We start from the raw sequence: 17,019 nt of genomic DNA, 5'->3' as shown, positions 1-17,019 counted from the left end.
AGTATCATTTTGTAGCTATGTATACATACATGTAACTTTATTAACTTTAAGACTCTAAATATTACTGTTTTTTCTTTTAGAGGGTGGGGTGCATGCCTAGGTGGACAGTGGACATGAAATCACTGTAAAGCTTAAGATATATTTAATGCATCACTTGCTGTGACTTTGAGATTAAGATGAAAAAGCAATAAGAACACTGTTCCTTTGCTTTTTGTGTGTTTTTTGCTGTGCATGTACTGATTTGGTGACGTGGAAGGACACCCATATCCTTTGTTTTCTATTTCATTTTTGTACATGCACAATGTAATTGTTTGTTATTTTGATAAAAAAAAATATATTTTTAAAAAAAAATTATATTTTTTTCAGACTGATCTCCAGCAGGCCCTTGAGAATGAGGAGAAGCTCAAGATGGCACAGACAGCTGAAATGCAGGAAGTTGAGAACTATGTGGAACACATACGCCATCTGTCTGATGAAAGAGAGGCTCTAATCCAAGAATTAGAAACAGAAAATGATAGTCTGAAACAAGAAATAGAGCAACTGAAGCAAGAACAAAATGGTTTGTGCTTAAAATATATTCAGTTCAACATTTTGCAGTGAACAGAGAAAAAAATATAATTTAAAGACTCAGTGGTAACAGAATTGTCAAGGGCTGTATAGGATTTGAAGAGAAGTCACAGATTTACTATACTTTAGTCTTAGACTATAAGAAATTAAAAAATATGCTAATTTTAATGAATTATCAAAAGAGCAATCTTCATTTATATACTGGCAATAATAAAAAAATATATACCAACAGTTTTCATGGAAACAAGATAACAAGGAAAACCTTGCCAATAGATGTGGTCCCAGAAATAACAAAATTTAAACTCAATTAATACCTCTTTACATGTATATCTTTCTTATTCATATAGATGGTTAGTCGACCCGATATAGCCTTTTTGCCGTTAGGTGGCATAAAGCAAACATCAATCAATCACATAGATGGTTAGCATATTAGGTAATACTTTGTATCACTCAGTGTTTAACAAGAGCATTTTAAAAATGTATTGGTTTGAACAACTTTTTGGTTTTACAGCAAGTGCTTTACGAGAGGAGACAGCTGAGATGCTTATCCAACAAGGCTTGGAAGAAATCGCAAATGTCTCCACATCTGAACAGATTGCATTTTTACTTGTCGAACGAGCGAGACTCCTGGATGAATTAGAAGCAGAACAGAATAGAACAGTGACGCCCTCTGTTGATGGTCGCGCCTCAGAGGATCTTCAGAGAACATTAGAAAAGGAAAGGACAGAATTTGAAGAAGAGATTACACAACACAGAGATAGTATAAAGAAAGTCAAAGATCAGTTGAAAAAACAGCATGAAGAAGAAATTAATGCTTTAATGGAAGAAAACAATAAGTTGGAAGATGATTTGGTAGAATCTAAAGAAAAGGTGGGATATATTATAAAATTTTCTGTCAAGTATTTATCATATTTCAAGTAAACAACAATTCATTAAAAGTACTGAAACATAAATGAAAAGAAAATAAGATATATATACATATATATTAAGGAAGCTGGCTTGTCATGTTTTAGATTTTTTGTCAGATTTTTGGAATCCTCTGCTTTTATCCATTTGAATGCCTTGAAAAAATTTGCCTGGTGACCCCCATTTTTCTTTTTGTAAATCTTTTACATGTATAATGATAAGCCATCTGTAAAAGTCTTATAAAATTTTAATTACTTTTGTACAGTTTTTGAGAACTTCAACTTGTCAATGATAAAACTATGAAAAGTCAAGAGAGAATATTTTCCCGCAAAAATTTCAATGACTTATATCTCGAAAACAAGCACGGTGACCTTCATATTTTTTTTGCTCTTTGGAATTCTTTATTAATCCCCTATCTATATAAACTATTGTTTTGAAAAGTTAATTACTTTGAAACTGAGAAGCGAACTCCCTTAAAACCTTGGCATGGTGTATTCTTTTGTCTCCTATATGCAACTACCAGGAACAAATTCTTACATTTAAGATTTTAAGATTGAAGACATGCACTGTCATGATGAATTTTCATAATATATAAATATACAAGTAGATTATAATTACCTACGACTTTTCAAATTAAATTCTTTCAAAAATTGTGTCATGCATAAAAAATGATAATTATTTACAAGACAATGCATATATGTTACACACAGTTTGAAACAAAATTTTAGAAACCCAAAACCTTAATAGTATTTTTTTCCATACTCATGACTAGTTGAGTATTAGTTATGTTTAAATTAAATGCTTTCAAAGATGATGCCATGCATTCAAAATGTTTTTTTTTACAAGACAATTCATATATTGCACACTGTTTGAAACAAAAAGTTTGTAAACCTAAAACCTTTATAAAATATTTCCATTCTCGTAAGTTGAGTTCCAATTATGTTTAATTAAAAGCTTTCAAAATTGGCACATTCAAAATGAAATATTTTTACAAGAAAATGATGCACACAGTTTGAAACAAAATTTCGTCAACCTAAAACCTAAAACCTTTATAAAATATTTCCATTCTCGTAAGTTGAGTTCCAATTATGTTTAATTAAAAGCTTTCAAAATTGGCACATTCAAAATGAAATATTTTTACAAGAAAATGATGCACACAGTTTGAAACAAAATTTCGTCAACCTAAAACCTTTAAAAAAATCTATACTCATAAGTTGAGTACGGGGTTGGTTACATGAACTTTAAGTGCCCTTTGATAACAAATGTATATATATTATATCGAACAGTGTGTACATAATTGATAAACATAAGATATTTGAAGTGCTGGTTAAATCAACAGAACCTTTCAGTATTACAGAAGGATACTGCACGTTTTATTGATCTTAACACTTGAGTAGGGGGTATCTATATTGTTCTGTTAAATACTTATTCAATCGTAAGCACCGTTGATGCATGCCACCACTAATTTTTCAGCTGTTTGAAGTGTCCTCAACTGATTAATAATGATTAATGAATTGTATTGAAATGCTTTTTATTCCCACTGAACTGTCAGTTAGATTTGACAAGAAGGTGTTTACTTTTGAGATTTGTTATTTTGTTAAATCAAAGCCTTTAACGGACCTGATCACATATTTGGGAACACAAGAACTTATAGCGTACTGTAAATTTGGAAATTATTGCAATGTTTTATTAATAAGAAAAAAATGCGACAGGGTTATAATCAGAATAAGTTAAACTCCAATTTGAAATATTTATATGAAAAATGATTAAACAGGATTTTTCTCAATATTGAAAAAATTGAAAATGCATTTTAGTCTAAAGATTTTCCTGACTAAGTACTTTTGGCTGACAACAACATTTGAACTTGGATATAGAACTTTAGTTAAATAATGATACAACTAAAGTATATAAATAATTCTTAAAAAGATTTTTCATTTCTTATACCAAAGCAAAATCTGGCATTTCCTGGACCTAAAAAGGATGTAGCACAGCCCTTAACAATTGAATCTTTACTCGATAAAAATCATTCTAGAACTACAAAACAGCTTTAATGTATATTTCATTGTTGGAAAAGTTAGATTAATATTTTTCAGTGCTTTCATAAGTAACATAGACAAAATTTATGTCAACATAAAAGACTGTCCAGTGATATATGTAGAAACTTAAAACTGCATACAGTAGGTTATATTTCCTTGGCATGTAAATCTATTGACAGAAATTTTATCTGATCGTATCTTTAAATTTTAATGTCATAGCAAGTTTTAATATTAAAATATCATTCTTCCCAAAAATAGACATTGTATACAAGTGAATTTCTAATATGAATCTTAATACTTGACTTTTGATTAAGTTTTATGGTCGTATAGAAATTTCTTTATATGATTTAAACGTAAAGGTTTTACTCCTAAGGTGTAATAATTGATCGGAAAAGGTGATTTAAATGAAATGTAAAATTTTTGACAACGCATTAATTGAACCGATTACACAAACTTTTATTTTTGATTAATCAATTACAATCATTGTACTTCGTAAAAAAATAGAAATTTTTATTTTGTTTACATTTCAATTTTATTTTAAATGGAGCGTAATCCAAAAAGCCTAAAAAATTTGAATCTTCATTTGTATATTCAGAGGACATAAGGAAAGCTTTATTGATTATGAGCAATGTAAACACATATTATAGTAGCGTCAAATAGCCCCGGTTAGTTTACACATCGGATGTATTGCCTTTGTTCCAAATTGTCAACAAATGTTGGCCAACAAGGCACATCGGATTACAATGAAATTTGAATGGCATGTCAGATATTGACAAAATGTTCTAATGTTTCAGTTACATTTAAAACTTTAACGAGTTTAGATATATGATGACTTGTAATTGAGTAAAGACACATATTGTAATGGAATACTTAATTGGTCATGGGTGCAATTTTTAAAATTGATACTTTCGAATGATAATAATAGTGACTTTTTGCCCCGCCATGTGAAGTTTGCAATTAAAATGTTTTAGAAGAGTACTTCTCCGTGGAAAATTTAAAGTGAAGGTAATTCAACTCAAGGTAATATTTAAATAAATTATTATTAAGTTTTGTAATATTAATATAGATATTATTGTGAGAAAAAGTTTGAATAGGATTTTTAAGTGCTTTTGTAAGTAACAAAACATAAACAAAATTGATCAAATTGATAAGTATGAGGTTTTTGTTGCAAGTTTAAAAGTGATTTTGAATTATGAGCTGTATTTTTTTCATACTTTATGTTGCATTGTCAGTTTGTTAAAGAATTTGTAAATGTATCTGAAATAGAACTTTTTGTCATTATATTTAATTTCATGTTGATAATCGTAAGGTTTTCTAAAAAAAAACAAAAAATGAATTGTCATTGGCTTTACAATCTCAATTCTCAAACTACAAAGAAAGAATGAATCATGTAAAAACTGTTTGACAGCAACTTGGTAATTTTTTCCATAAAGTTTATTTTGATAAAGACTATGTTGGACCAGTAGTTATATTAGGTAGAGTGTAATAAATGTATTATAAAACCTTGGTTAAAAATCCAGAGATAAAACATTTTTTCTAGATTTCCCATTGTAAAGATGTCAAAACACTGTAAAAACTATGGCCTGCTAGATTAGTTAAGACCAAAAGTAACCCATTACATTCAATATATTGATTGCTTTATTCTGCTCTATTGAGAAAATCTGAGCAAGAATCTAACTGGCTTTGATATGATGTGTATACCGGTACCTCAGATAACAGTTCAATTAATACAAGTAATCCATAAATGGACACATTACAAAACATTCAGATGACTACTTGTAAAAACCAACCACAAATTTCACAAAGCTGTGTGTTTAATACTAAACTTAATAGATAAATCTTTTGTTCACACTAATGATCTGATTTTGTGAAAGTTCAACAATAATACAAAATAACTATAGAATGTTAAACCATATGGACAATATGAAAGCAACAATCAATTATCATGAAATGTCCTTATCTTCATTAAACTGACTATGCGGTATGGGCTTTGCTCATTGTTGAAGGCTGTATGGTAACCTATAGTTGTTAATGTCTGTGTCATTTTGGTCTTTTGTGGATAGTTGTCTCATTGGCAATTATACCACATCTTCTTTTTTATATTTAGCTTTGTTTTGGCATTTGTCAATAAAATTACATGTTTTACCAAACAGCCCTTGGTTAGGCTAGTAAGGTTAGGAACTAAAACGGTCTTTTACTTCATACTTTATTTGGCCTTTTTAACTTTGTTTGAATCGAGTGTCACTGATAAGTCTTTTGCAGATCCTTTTTTCATTCAGTTGGTTTACAACTTAAAATGATCTTGATAAATCTTCACAAGGAAGAATGGGTGTAAAAGAATAAGATAAATAATTTCTGAATTTGTTTTTTTAGATGGAAGAGTTTCAAGCTGAAATCAAAAAGCTCAGAGATGAACTTCAACAAGAAAAAGATCTCAGGGAAAAGGAGAAATCAGACTCAGGTATAAAAAATAAAATATAATTACAAACTTTTGGCTAAAACACTTAAAGCTGTTGCAAAGGTTTGAGGGAATCATGCCTTTACTTAATTTGATTCTTAATATTATTAGTGCATATTCACTATCAAAGAGAGTAGAATCAAATGTTGGTAGATTGAACAACAGGGTCTGGCCTTACGGTCATAACACTTTTGAGCACGATAATTGTACTCAGACTCAAGAATCAACCAATCAAAATACAGGATTTTGTGTTTCAAGTACTTATTTTGTACTCGGAGTACTGAGTAAAGTTTTATGACCATCAGTCTTTATGTTTTTGCACTTAATCTGTAAAATATCACAGAAATGGTTCATGATCTTAATTATTCAGAGAACTATAAACCCTGTATTTTGTTCTGCCTTTAGTTAATCCATTGTACAGTACCTAAATTTGATCTCATTGTAAAATTTATGCTCAATAAATCAGTGTATCTTAAGCCCCTTTTGTGATACATGTGTAGATAATGGTAAAAGGGGCCATTGTTTAACTTCTCTGAGAACTTAGTCAGTATTTTGTCTGAAATACCTGAAGACATATAAAACTTGATAAAACTTACAGGTAAAATCTTCTGAATTTTATTTCAAAGCAGTAGCAAAGACTTTGTAAATCTTGGTCTTTCATATGAATAAAACAAAGCAGTAAATTCCTAGCATGTCAAACACTCCAAGGATCTAAGGATTTGATTAAGTGGCATTGAGGTTTTGGCGATAATTTATCAACATAAGATATTGACAACAGACATTTGTGTACATAAAAAGATGAATTACCTCTTGACAGTGAAATATTTTTAAATAAAATAAGGGTTAGTACTAATAAAGTATATAGACCACTGTTTCAACATTCACAAAGTACTCACAGTTACTAAGCATTATATAATAGGCAAAAAAGGTACTATAATAAAATAAGTAAATATTGATATGCAGTGAATGTTGTTTGTTTTAATATTTTATAGTATTTTAGGATGTTCATTTATGGTTATTTATGGATATTGGGGGAATCCCAATCATTTTCCCTAAAAATGGGTTACATAATTTCTAGATCAAGGTGGTAAATGTTCGCTTGGCATAGATTGCCTGAGTCTGTTTTAAAACACTGTAGGTATGTGTCATACCACCAATTCACTCTCTCCAATTTAGAATGTAGCCCTACTCTGACAAAAAATAGTGATTTTGATGTCATTGTTTACTTATACCAGCCAGGAAATTTGCAGAAATGAAGCTTTTGGTGAATAAGAAATATATTTGGACCATTTTGAGCAAAAATTTACTAGTCTGTGAGTTTGCATTCCAATTTGAGGATTAATGTGCTCCAAAGTATACTTATTTAGGATTTCTGGAAAGCAGGGGTTAATTTTAGTAGCGCCTGTTCTTTGCTTCCAAGAGACAGTTCTTTCTTGTAAGACTTTTAACATGGGTTGAAAATTGGCTTGTAGAGAGGTGATACATGTACAAATCAAGATGTACCTGTTTTCTATGAATTTAAATTTTAACTTGAGATAAAATATTAAGAATGCTGTGAAAATTGCTAAATTTGGTTGAATTGATAAGGATTTTGAATTGTGATCTGACACCCTTAGCACCCTGGACCGTAACAAACATATAGTTATTCAGTCAGAAAAAACAGTTCGAAACTTTGTGGAACAAATTAAATAGCAGAAAAAGGTCAAAATTTTGTTTCAGTTAGACAGAGTCAAACGTATTGTGTCATGACTTTGAAACTTTAAGTACAATGTATTGAACGACCGTAATATTTAAACATGGATATGAATGACCGTAATATTTAAACACGGGTATAAATGGTCAGATCATGTAGAAATTTTAATCCTGTCTTTATTGGATATGTCAGGTCCATGTTTATCTAAGATATGGACATGTGTCAACAAATTTTCTGGACAATTTACTGTCCATCAATAAGGCAGAGACCACTGTGACTATATACAAATCAAAATCTTTATAAAGTTGGATAAACATAAGTCACTTAGAACTGATTAATTTAAGGTTGATTGTATAATTATATATTCTTACCGATTAATTTAAGGTTGATTGCTTGTATAATGTATTCTTTACATAAAATATCATATGGTGTTGAATTTAATGCATGGATAGTAGATTTAAAGAGTGTATAATATTATAGTTTTGACTAATAAAAAGAAATTCTATCCAAATTAAATGACATAATTATGTAAGAATAAGCATCCATAAAACCAAACACCAGTTTGTAGTTATAATTTCTTTAGACTTTCATTTATTTGTAAATGTTCCTGACTTCTAAGTTTTTATCAAAGTCGCTAAGTATATATATACTAGATAGATTTGAATTAAAAGAGCAGTTTGCTAAAATCCATTTACATGTATGATGGATATGGGGAGAAATTTTGCTCCCAAACAGGCCACCTAATGTCTTTAAGGTACCTCGGAGAGTTGTTGGAGTTTAATGAACCTTCAGATAGCTTGCAATTCTCCTTACATGGAGTATGAGATTAAACGTCACCATATACTTACAGGACTGCAGACACCTAACAATAGAAAAAGTTTTATGACTGAACATAAGAAATTCAAGAGGACCAATATTGCAATCTTCACAATCATTATGTTATCTGATTTACTAAGTGACAGCCAGTTGCAAAAGGTGTTGATAATTAGACCAAACAATTTAAAGCCATCGGCAAATATTAACTTTTTAATTCTATAACAATGTATATTTTGTAAGGATGTACTAATAGCAGTTCGACGGGTCAATTGAACGATTTCTCCTGCTGTGTAAACTCCCCCCAGCGGTGTGTAATTAAAATGATTTTATAGGTAAAATTTGCAGGTAAACATCCCAGGATAAAAGAGGATTTATTGACAATTTGCTTTGTGTTATTGATGTTATAATGTTAGTTCAAACTAATTCTTACTATAAATAAAGGAAAAGCTAGTATAATATAAACTGAGGGATTTGTAATTTCGATCAATTAAACTTTCTATCTGATATGGTTCTTGTTAAAAGATTTAGATTTCACTTATTGGAAAGTCCGTAGAAATCTAAGTATATTTAAACTTTTGATTTTAAATTGTATCATAAAGATAACAAATTATGAAAATGTTATGTATAAAGAAGTAACTTTAAGTGTCTAAGGGTCCTCCTTGATTTTGTATATTTTAAATTTGACTGAAATGTCTTTATGACTAGAACTACTCAGATCTATCTACCTTTTCATATCTATAGATTAAACAAGCTACCACTTTGTTGAAGCTTCCAAAGTCTACTGCTATCTGATAGAAATTGTAAGATACTTTTTCATAGTTAAGTCTCTGCAACAAACACTATGTTTTAATAATCTTTAAATTATTTTACAGAGAGTGTTTGTAAGTGTAGACATATTATTGTAAACAAAATAATATTAATATATTCATAATATTTCTAGTATTTAGCATGCCTTATCTTAAAGGTCTAACTTCTCATACCTAATTTATGTCAAATATATACAATCTACAAACAGACTATAATGTATTAGATGTAAGGGTGTGATGGGAGTTCTAAAATTGTTAAAAGCATTAAGTCCTTATTGAAATAAGAGCAGTTTATTATCAACTGGATTTCAAAGGTTTTTGGTTAATGATTTTGTGGATGTACAGCTGGGGGGCATCAGGGAGGGACTGCCAAACAGTGTCTGCATTTACTCATGAACCTTCTAGCCAATGCTTTTCAAACTTTAATATGTTGTTACTGATGGCAAAATGGAGCTCAGGTTCGATATTGAAGATTTTCATTGTCACTGTTCAGATTTTATGGTTCTTGTGATATTGATAAATGCCATTACACAAATAAATGTTCATAAATGTAGTTTGCTGTCACTCTGACAGCCTATTGTATTTTATGATAAGTTGACATTGCATATATATATTTAATGGCCAATATATATACACTAACAAGCATATACACTAATTAAAACTGGTGGGAAAATATAATGTATTCTTGAATATAACTAGTGATGTATTAATTTTTGTGTTCTGACAAAGAAATTGCATTATTGGGATCTTAATTTTGTGGATTTTTTTTAAAGACGATGAAAATTGCATTTTGTTAAGATTTTTTTTCTTCTACCCTCTGAATATATGATTAATTGAGTCCTAATTTGTTAATTTATTTCTGAAATATTGTATGTATTATGTGTTTGTAGAAGTTATGGAAATAAATATGTATGGCACACCAGGTAAGAGGGGCGTTTCTCCTTCCATATATAACAATTGTAAAATATATATAATAACAAAGTTTCTTTTTGAATTATATATAGATATAAAAAAAAATAGTGATGTAATGTGTGATCATGTGACTGTCCTTCAAATACCTATGTCTTTTGAATTATATGGATGTTTTTGTCAAAGATAAATGTATAACCTTGTTTTCTCCTTGTATACAATTTGTCCTTTTTTGACATGTACCTATATATAGATTGCAGAGATTGATAACAAATTTTTGGTTTTATTCCTCTTTTACACATTCCCTAAAGTTTTCTATGCAGTTATATACTAAAGAACAGTATTTGTCACTGTATAAGTTTGTAATTTTTATAGAACAGTTATCAAAACTTTTCAAAATAATGTGTTTATTTGGTCTTTGTTTCAATTGTTATATATTTTTTTTACATTATTAGACCTTACTAGTATTTAAAATTACTTATTTTAGTATTGTCTCTGTATATGTATGAAAAAGATTTTGTTGTACACAAGAAATATAGAAGAAAGCAACACATTTGGTTAAACATCTAGAAAACCAATACAAAGCTTTTTTTGTCATTTATATACAACTCCCAAATATATAAGATAAAAAAGGTAAACTCATCATTATACCCAAAATTTTCAGCATCATGAAATAATGTTGCAGCAACCTCTTTTCATTTTAGATTCTAGATCCTCAACTCCACGTTTTAGTGGTGGTCGACCACCAAGTCCAGGACGAGGGTCAACTGATGTCGCTCTACGCAACATTATACAAGAGAAGACTAAAATAGAGGGAGAAATCCTACATCTGAAATCTGACTTTAGGAATTTGGAAAATGACAATTCTCTTCTTCAAGATAAAGTAAGAAGTGATGGTTACTTATAGGAATATTATTCACATACCATCACACCTGGTATGAAAAACCATGAAATAAAAGAAAAGTGATAGCAAATATTCAAGTGCTGTAATATCTATTTAAATGTAGCTTTGAAAATGATGAGTTATATTTGTACAAAGCATGTTGGGCACTACCCATATTATTTTAAGGTAAAGCAAGATGCAGTATCGTAATTTTCTGAGAACAAAGAACAAGCCTTAGATTATTTTCATAGACAATGTTACTATTTACAGATATCAATTTTACTACTAAACTTAATTAAAAAAAAGAATTCTGACCTGCAATTTTATTAATAATGATTTGTTTTATAAGTTAAAGAAACTACAAGAAGAGTTGGAGGGCGTCCAATCCTCCCAAATTTAAAAAAAGATTTTTGACCATCAAGTTAATTTTAAATGATTTTGTTTTTCTAGATAAAGAAACTGCAAGAAGATTTGGAGGGAGTTCAATCCTCCAAACTAAAAATTGACCAGCAAGTTAATTTAATGATTTTTATGCCCTTGCCATAGTGGAAGGGCATTAAGTTTTACCCTTGTCTGTCTGTCTGTACGTACGTCCTAAAGTTGGTTTAAGTTCTTTAACTTTGCCTCAACCAAATGTCATGAAACTTATACACAATGTTTGTTTTTTCTAGATAAAGAAACTTCAAGAAGAGTTAGAGGGAGTCCAATCATCCCAGTCACAACTACAGATGAAGAATAAAAGTTTGAAGTCAGAGATTGAGGAGCTAGAACAACAACTGGAGGATACAGAGGTTTGATGTTAATTTTAGTTATTTTCTGTAATCTTTTTAGAACAAGTATACTCAGAAATATATACATTTTCAATATTGTATAAGTAGCTTAATAACATGTATCATACTGAAATATATTGTCACATGTTTTCTGTTTTGAATTTTCATATTTCTCACTTGAGATGAAATGGTTCTCAGGATAAGTTGGTCTTTAAATGCAATTCAGTTGAACAAAATGACCATTTTTTGTTATAAAACATACCGGTATGTACCCTTTACAGCATGCAGAAATTACATAAAGCTTTTAAATTAATCTTGTATCTTAACCCTTTCATTGACTGTATCCCAACACGAATTTTCTCTGTGACAACACCTTCCCTGCCAATTACAACACAACAAAAAATTGTCATAAAAATATAACATACATGCATAATTATTGAAAATTTTTCATATTTTGCTGACTCCAGTCTTCAAAAATTAGAGAAAGAAATTTCCCAATTTAGATTCTCTTACAATCTACATTTTCTTGCATCTTGTGAAACTTTGTATCTCTTTGGTGTTAAGGTTAATGTTTTTCCATGAGTGCTCCAATAAGGATTGATTCATATAAGAAATAATGTATGATACCTTTTTGAAATATACATTTTTTTTGTATTGCTGTTTTTCTTTTGTAAAAATATTATAGAGTGAATTATATATATATTTCTAATGCATGTTGATCTGTATATTTCTCAATTAGAAGTGATTTTCATTAGAATGTGTATTGCATGTTGAAATTAAAACAAATGTGTGTATCCATCCAAGATTGCTTTTTCTGGTGGTATTTTCCAATTTGCATTCTAGCTGGTCCTTACCATGCCAAAATCATAGTTCATGTACAATCTGTGACCATACACACACTTATTCTAGTGTTTTGAACTGCAAATTGGAAAATACCACACACTGAGAAGTTGAATGAAGTTGTCTCATCTCTTAATTCTGATTACTAGTACTTAAAATTTAAAAATTATATTTCATTGTTTTTGGTCAATATCTGGAAGAACTAAAATTAGTCGAAATTTGCTTTGTACTCAACATCATTCAACTGTTAAGGTCATGATTTGCAAGTAGTTTGGTCGGATCATTAGAAGCTGTTGAATTGAAAATTGAATAAAGAAATAAAAAAAATTATTTTTGAATTTTAAAATATTAAAAGATACAAAAAAATAAATTTTGAATTTGAAAGTAAGTAAAAAAAAAAAATGAAATTGTTTTCTTTATGATCCAACCTTCATATAACATTTAGTCACCCTAATAATATAATCTCTTCCCACCTCTTTAGAGCCAAGTTGATAAGATTGCAAAAGATAAAGACAAATTTAATCGTAGAGTCTTAGAATTGGAGGAAGAGTTGAAGCCACTCAGAGGCAATAGTCAGAAAATACAAAGTTTACAGGTAAAAATTGTCTCTCTGTTATAATAACATGACTTTATTTCTGTTGTGTCCGTTCAGTGTCAATAGTCAGAAAATACAAAGTTTACACATAAAAACTCTTATTATAATCTGAATCTGTATCTATAGTGATTATAGCCTCTTAGTATGTAGCAAACATTCTATTTGACAAGTTTTAAATAGATTTATTTTGGGTTGTTTTGTTTTCATGAAAATTCAGACCATCTTAGTGGTAGCATACTGGCATCAAGTGCTGCATGTCATGCATTAGACCTCTAACCAGTTCAAACCAAAGAAAATTGGTTATTGCTGCTTCTCTGCTAAGCACACATCAAAACCTGCCCACTATTTGCAGGGGATTTCCCCCATGGAGGCTCCCAAATGGAAATTTTGAAAGAGCAATTTTGTCCACAATTTTAAACAAAACAATTAATTTAACAATGGCTATAGGCTTGTTAAAGTATGAAGAAGCAAAAAAACAACATTCAAATATATTTGAAGGTTTTGTCGGTCTATATGATCCATCTTGCACGTAAAACCCCCATGGGCTTTTTTAGAAGTTGACAGATTTGCACATTGTTAGGAAGAAGAGCAAAGACTGATTAGTCTGGGTAGGGGGACATATTTTCCGGCAGATAGTTACCTTGTGAAACATTAAAAATCATGCTCATCACATTAGCCTAGCACAAAAAGACAGGGTTTAAATTCTTATCACGTTGAATGTACTCATCCTGAATATGTATTTCATTTGCCACTGAACATTAAAAACCATCCAACATCATCATCATGAAAATTCAGCAACATAACTTTATTTTCAAAAAATGTTGTTTGGATTGTACTTATAAATCAATTTATATTCTAGGAAAAACAGGTAAACTCTTCACATAGAACTATTACTAAAATTAGAATAGATCACTTCTTCTCTAAACAATTGAATTTGATAGACAAATCTCAGAAATAATATGAATATGATGCAAATCTTTGATTTTTTTTTTTTACAAATATATGTATCATGAAATTAACATATTTATTAATAAGATCGCCAAAAGCATGGAAACTTAATAAATCTTGCATGTGAAGAATGTCAATTAATTTTTAGGATCTGACAGAATTTATATAGTTATTTTATCAAATAATCTTAACAGATATCAATGCTGAGTATTTTCTACAAGCTTAAGGGAGCGCTTAACACGCCTGTAAATTGGATTGCAAATTTTAGATATGATTACCAAAAATAATAGTGCAGTGTCAAAGTGTTGGTATCAAATCTGTAAGCAGTCTATGTTTTAAAATGGTTATTCTACTTTTCAACTTAACAAAAAATATGATATTTCTTATTTCAGTTTTAGTATTTTTAAGTTGAAATTGAAAATTTTGATAACAATGTAATGCCAGTGTGAATTATTTTTTAAACTTTTATGTGCAAAGAATTACCATTATCATTTTAAGGAAAAGGTATGGTCTAGAATTGAATGATACTTTTTCTCAAAACTGTCTTTTTGTTTCGTTTTTATTATTTATTATTTCTATCATGACACTAAATTCTATGTAAAAACACATCTCTTTCAGAACACATCCAATTTCTGTTCTTACCTTCAGAATGTGGTGGAGCAAATATGTCAATGTCTTATATTCTTTAAAAACTTTCCAAAAAAAAAATTATGAAACAATATTTTCAGATTTAATATTATGTTGACTAGAAAAGATTCAACCAAAAACGTATTTTTTTGCAACTGGTCAAAACCTTTTTAAATCAATCAAAGATTTTCGAATCATTAACAAATGCAAGGAAATTGTATTTTTGCGGGAAGTTTTCCTTTTAAATTGTTGTTGAAATCTTATTTAAAATTTGTTGAAGTTTGTATATGAACTGCATATGACATGTTGAAAAAATATTGTAAAATGATTTGTCTTATTTTGTCTAGAATCGGAAAATGGTATTGAAAATGCATTGTCAAAAGATTTCCTATCTTAACACACTTATAATTTTTTTATTTGCATGTAATAGGACAGGATGAATAAAAACATAATGATATCGTAGGCATGAAAAAAGAAAAATCTATGAAAAGAAACTATTTAACATCAATTTCATTTTGTAGGAAATCATTGAAGTTCTGAACAAAGAAAAGAAGAGTGTGACTGACGAACTTGAACAAGTGAAACAAGATTATTACGAACTTAGTTCTGAAAAAGACGATTTATCCAATAAAACTTTGACTTTAACGAAAAGTGAACTAGAATTGTCGTCTGAACTAGATACTTTAAAAAGGGAAGTTGAAAAATCTAAATCAAAAGAAATAAAATACGTTGAGCAACAAGATGAACTGTCTATGACCTTGAAACTATTAGATTCTGCGACCTTGGAGTTGGAAGAATTGCAAAACAAGAAAGAAGAATTAGATGGGAGTACGGAAAAATTATCAAAGGAAAATAAAGACTTGTTAAATAAAATGGAAGTTATGAATCATGAACTTGATCGAGTGAAAAATGAAGGTCAAGAACATTCTAAACAGGAAGTAAGATATATTTGTTTATATTGTAGTTCATAGATCCAATAGAGACTGGTCCTTAGTGGCCAAGTGGTCTAGGTATAAAAATAAAAATAGAAGATGTGGTATGATTACCAATGAGACGACTCTCCACAAGAGACCAAATGACACAAAATTAAACAACTATAGCCTGTAGGTCACCATACTGCCTTCAACAAAAGTAGTTCGTCTAAAGCAATTACTTACAACAAAGGTAGATCGTCTAAATCATTTACTTTACTTCTCACTGAGGTTGTGAGTTGGAAGCCTGCACAAGGTGGGTGTGTCTAACTACAATCTTAATGACAATTACCACTTTTCTTGCATAAGGTCAGTAGTTCGCCCCTGGCACAACTGCTTCCTCCATAAAATAAAACTGTCCACCACAATGTAGCCAATAGTGATACAAGTGACATTAAGCCCAATCAATCATTCAACATAGACTGAAAAAATGATGAAAAAAGACTAATTTGTCTGTGGACACATTTCTGATAATAATAATAATAAAGAAGATTCTAACAAAAGTGCATCACCTGCGACCTTTCATTTGCAAGTCTTTTAGAATTTTGCATAACCTTTTCTCTTTATGTTTTTTTTTCAGATAATTACAGGTCATTTAAAAGACCAGATTCAGAAACTACAGAAAGAAGTTGCATCTCTTAAAGAAGATATTCAAACAAAGACAGAGCAGGAAAGAGAACTACAAGATAAAATTGTATGTTTCTTATAGTTTTGATGGATGTGATTATAAGTACTGTAGAGCTATTTTAGATATAACTTTAAATATAGTGGATATGGTCAGGATCAGAAGGCACTTTTTATTTCACCCCATGTTTCCTTTTATTTTCTCTAATACTTGAAAGTATTTAGTTTATTTAAAATTACTTTACTGTGGTATGATAGCCAATGAGACAACTATCCACCAAAGTTCAAGTGATGAAAATATAAACAATTGTATGTTAATGTTACTGTACTGCATTCACCATGAGAAAAACTCATAATGTAAAATCATTTATACTGCAATCAGCTATTTTACTATACAGATAAAGCTATACGTATAAACGTTAGCTTTATACGTCAATGACCCCAACTAACCTATAAGCCCCGCCTCCTTATTGTATTTCATCAACAACGTCACGTCACGACCATGACAACGTAAAGTAACAATGGTCAAACTTTTATGAATTTATACTTTTATGTCTTCAAATTGGTTTT

The 17,019-nt window shown here is 29.7% G+C and overlaps 1 protein-coding gene across 14 annotated transcripts in view; it reads left to right on the top strand.

Annotated features, from left to right (window-relative positions):
• LOC143056601 (uncharacterized) overlaps positions 1-17,019 on the top strand; it is a 63,765-nt gene that overhangs the window by 17,095 nt on the left and 29,651 nt on the right. For 9 of the 14 annotated variants that reach the window (XM_076229702.1, XM_076229706.1, XM_076229699.1 and 6 more), the window contains exons 3-11: positions 367-559; positions 1,079-1,437; positions 5,883-5,970; positions 10,173-10,205; positions 10,896-11,074; positions 11,746-11,865; positions 13,166-13,279; positions 15,376-15,792; positions 16,406-16,519. In XM_076229702.1, coding sequence (XP_076085817.1) covers positions 367-559; positions 1,079-1,437; positions 5,883-5,970; positions 10,173-10,205; positions 10,896-11,074; positions 11,746-11,865; positions 13,166-13,279; positions 15,376-15,792; positions 16,406-16,519 — 1,617 coding nt within the window. Of the gene's footprint in view, positions 1-366; positions 560-1,078; positions 1,438-4,281; positions 4,530-5,882; positions 5,971-10,172; positions 10,206-10,895; positions 11,075-11,745; positions 11,866-13,165; positions 13,280-15,375; positions 15,793-16,405; positions 16,520-17,019 lie in introns of those variants that run through there. The other 5 variants (XM_076229713.1, XM_076229703.1, XM_076229707.1 and 2 more) reach the window with 4 other exon arrangements.

Source organism: Mytilus galloprovincialis, chromosome 13, assembly GCF_965363235.1.
Source record: "Mytilus galloprovincialis chromosome 13, xbMytGall1.hap1.1, whole genome shotgun sequence".
Classification (NCBI taxonomy): Eukaryota; Metazoa; Mollusca; class Bivalvia; order Mytilida; family Mytilidae; genus Mytilus; species Mytilus galloprovincialis.
Note: the sequence above shows the minus strand (reverse complement) of the source record. Positions and strands in the feature narration are given on the sequence as shown.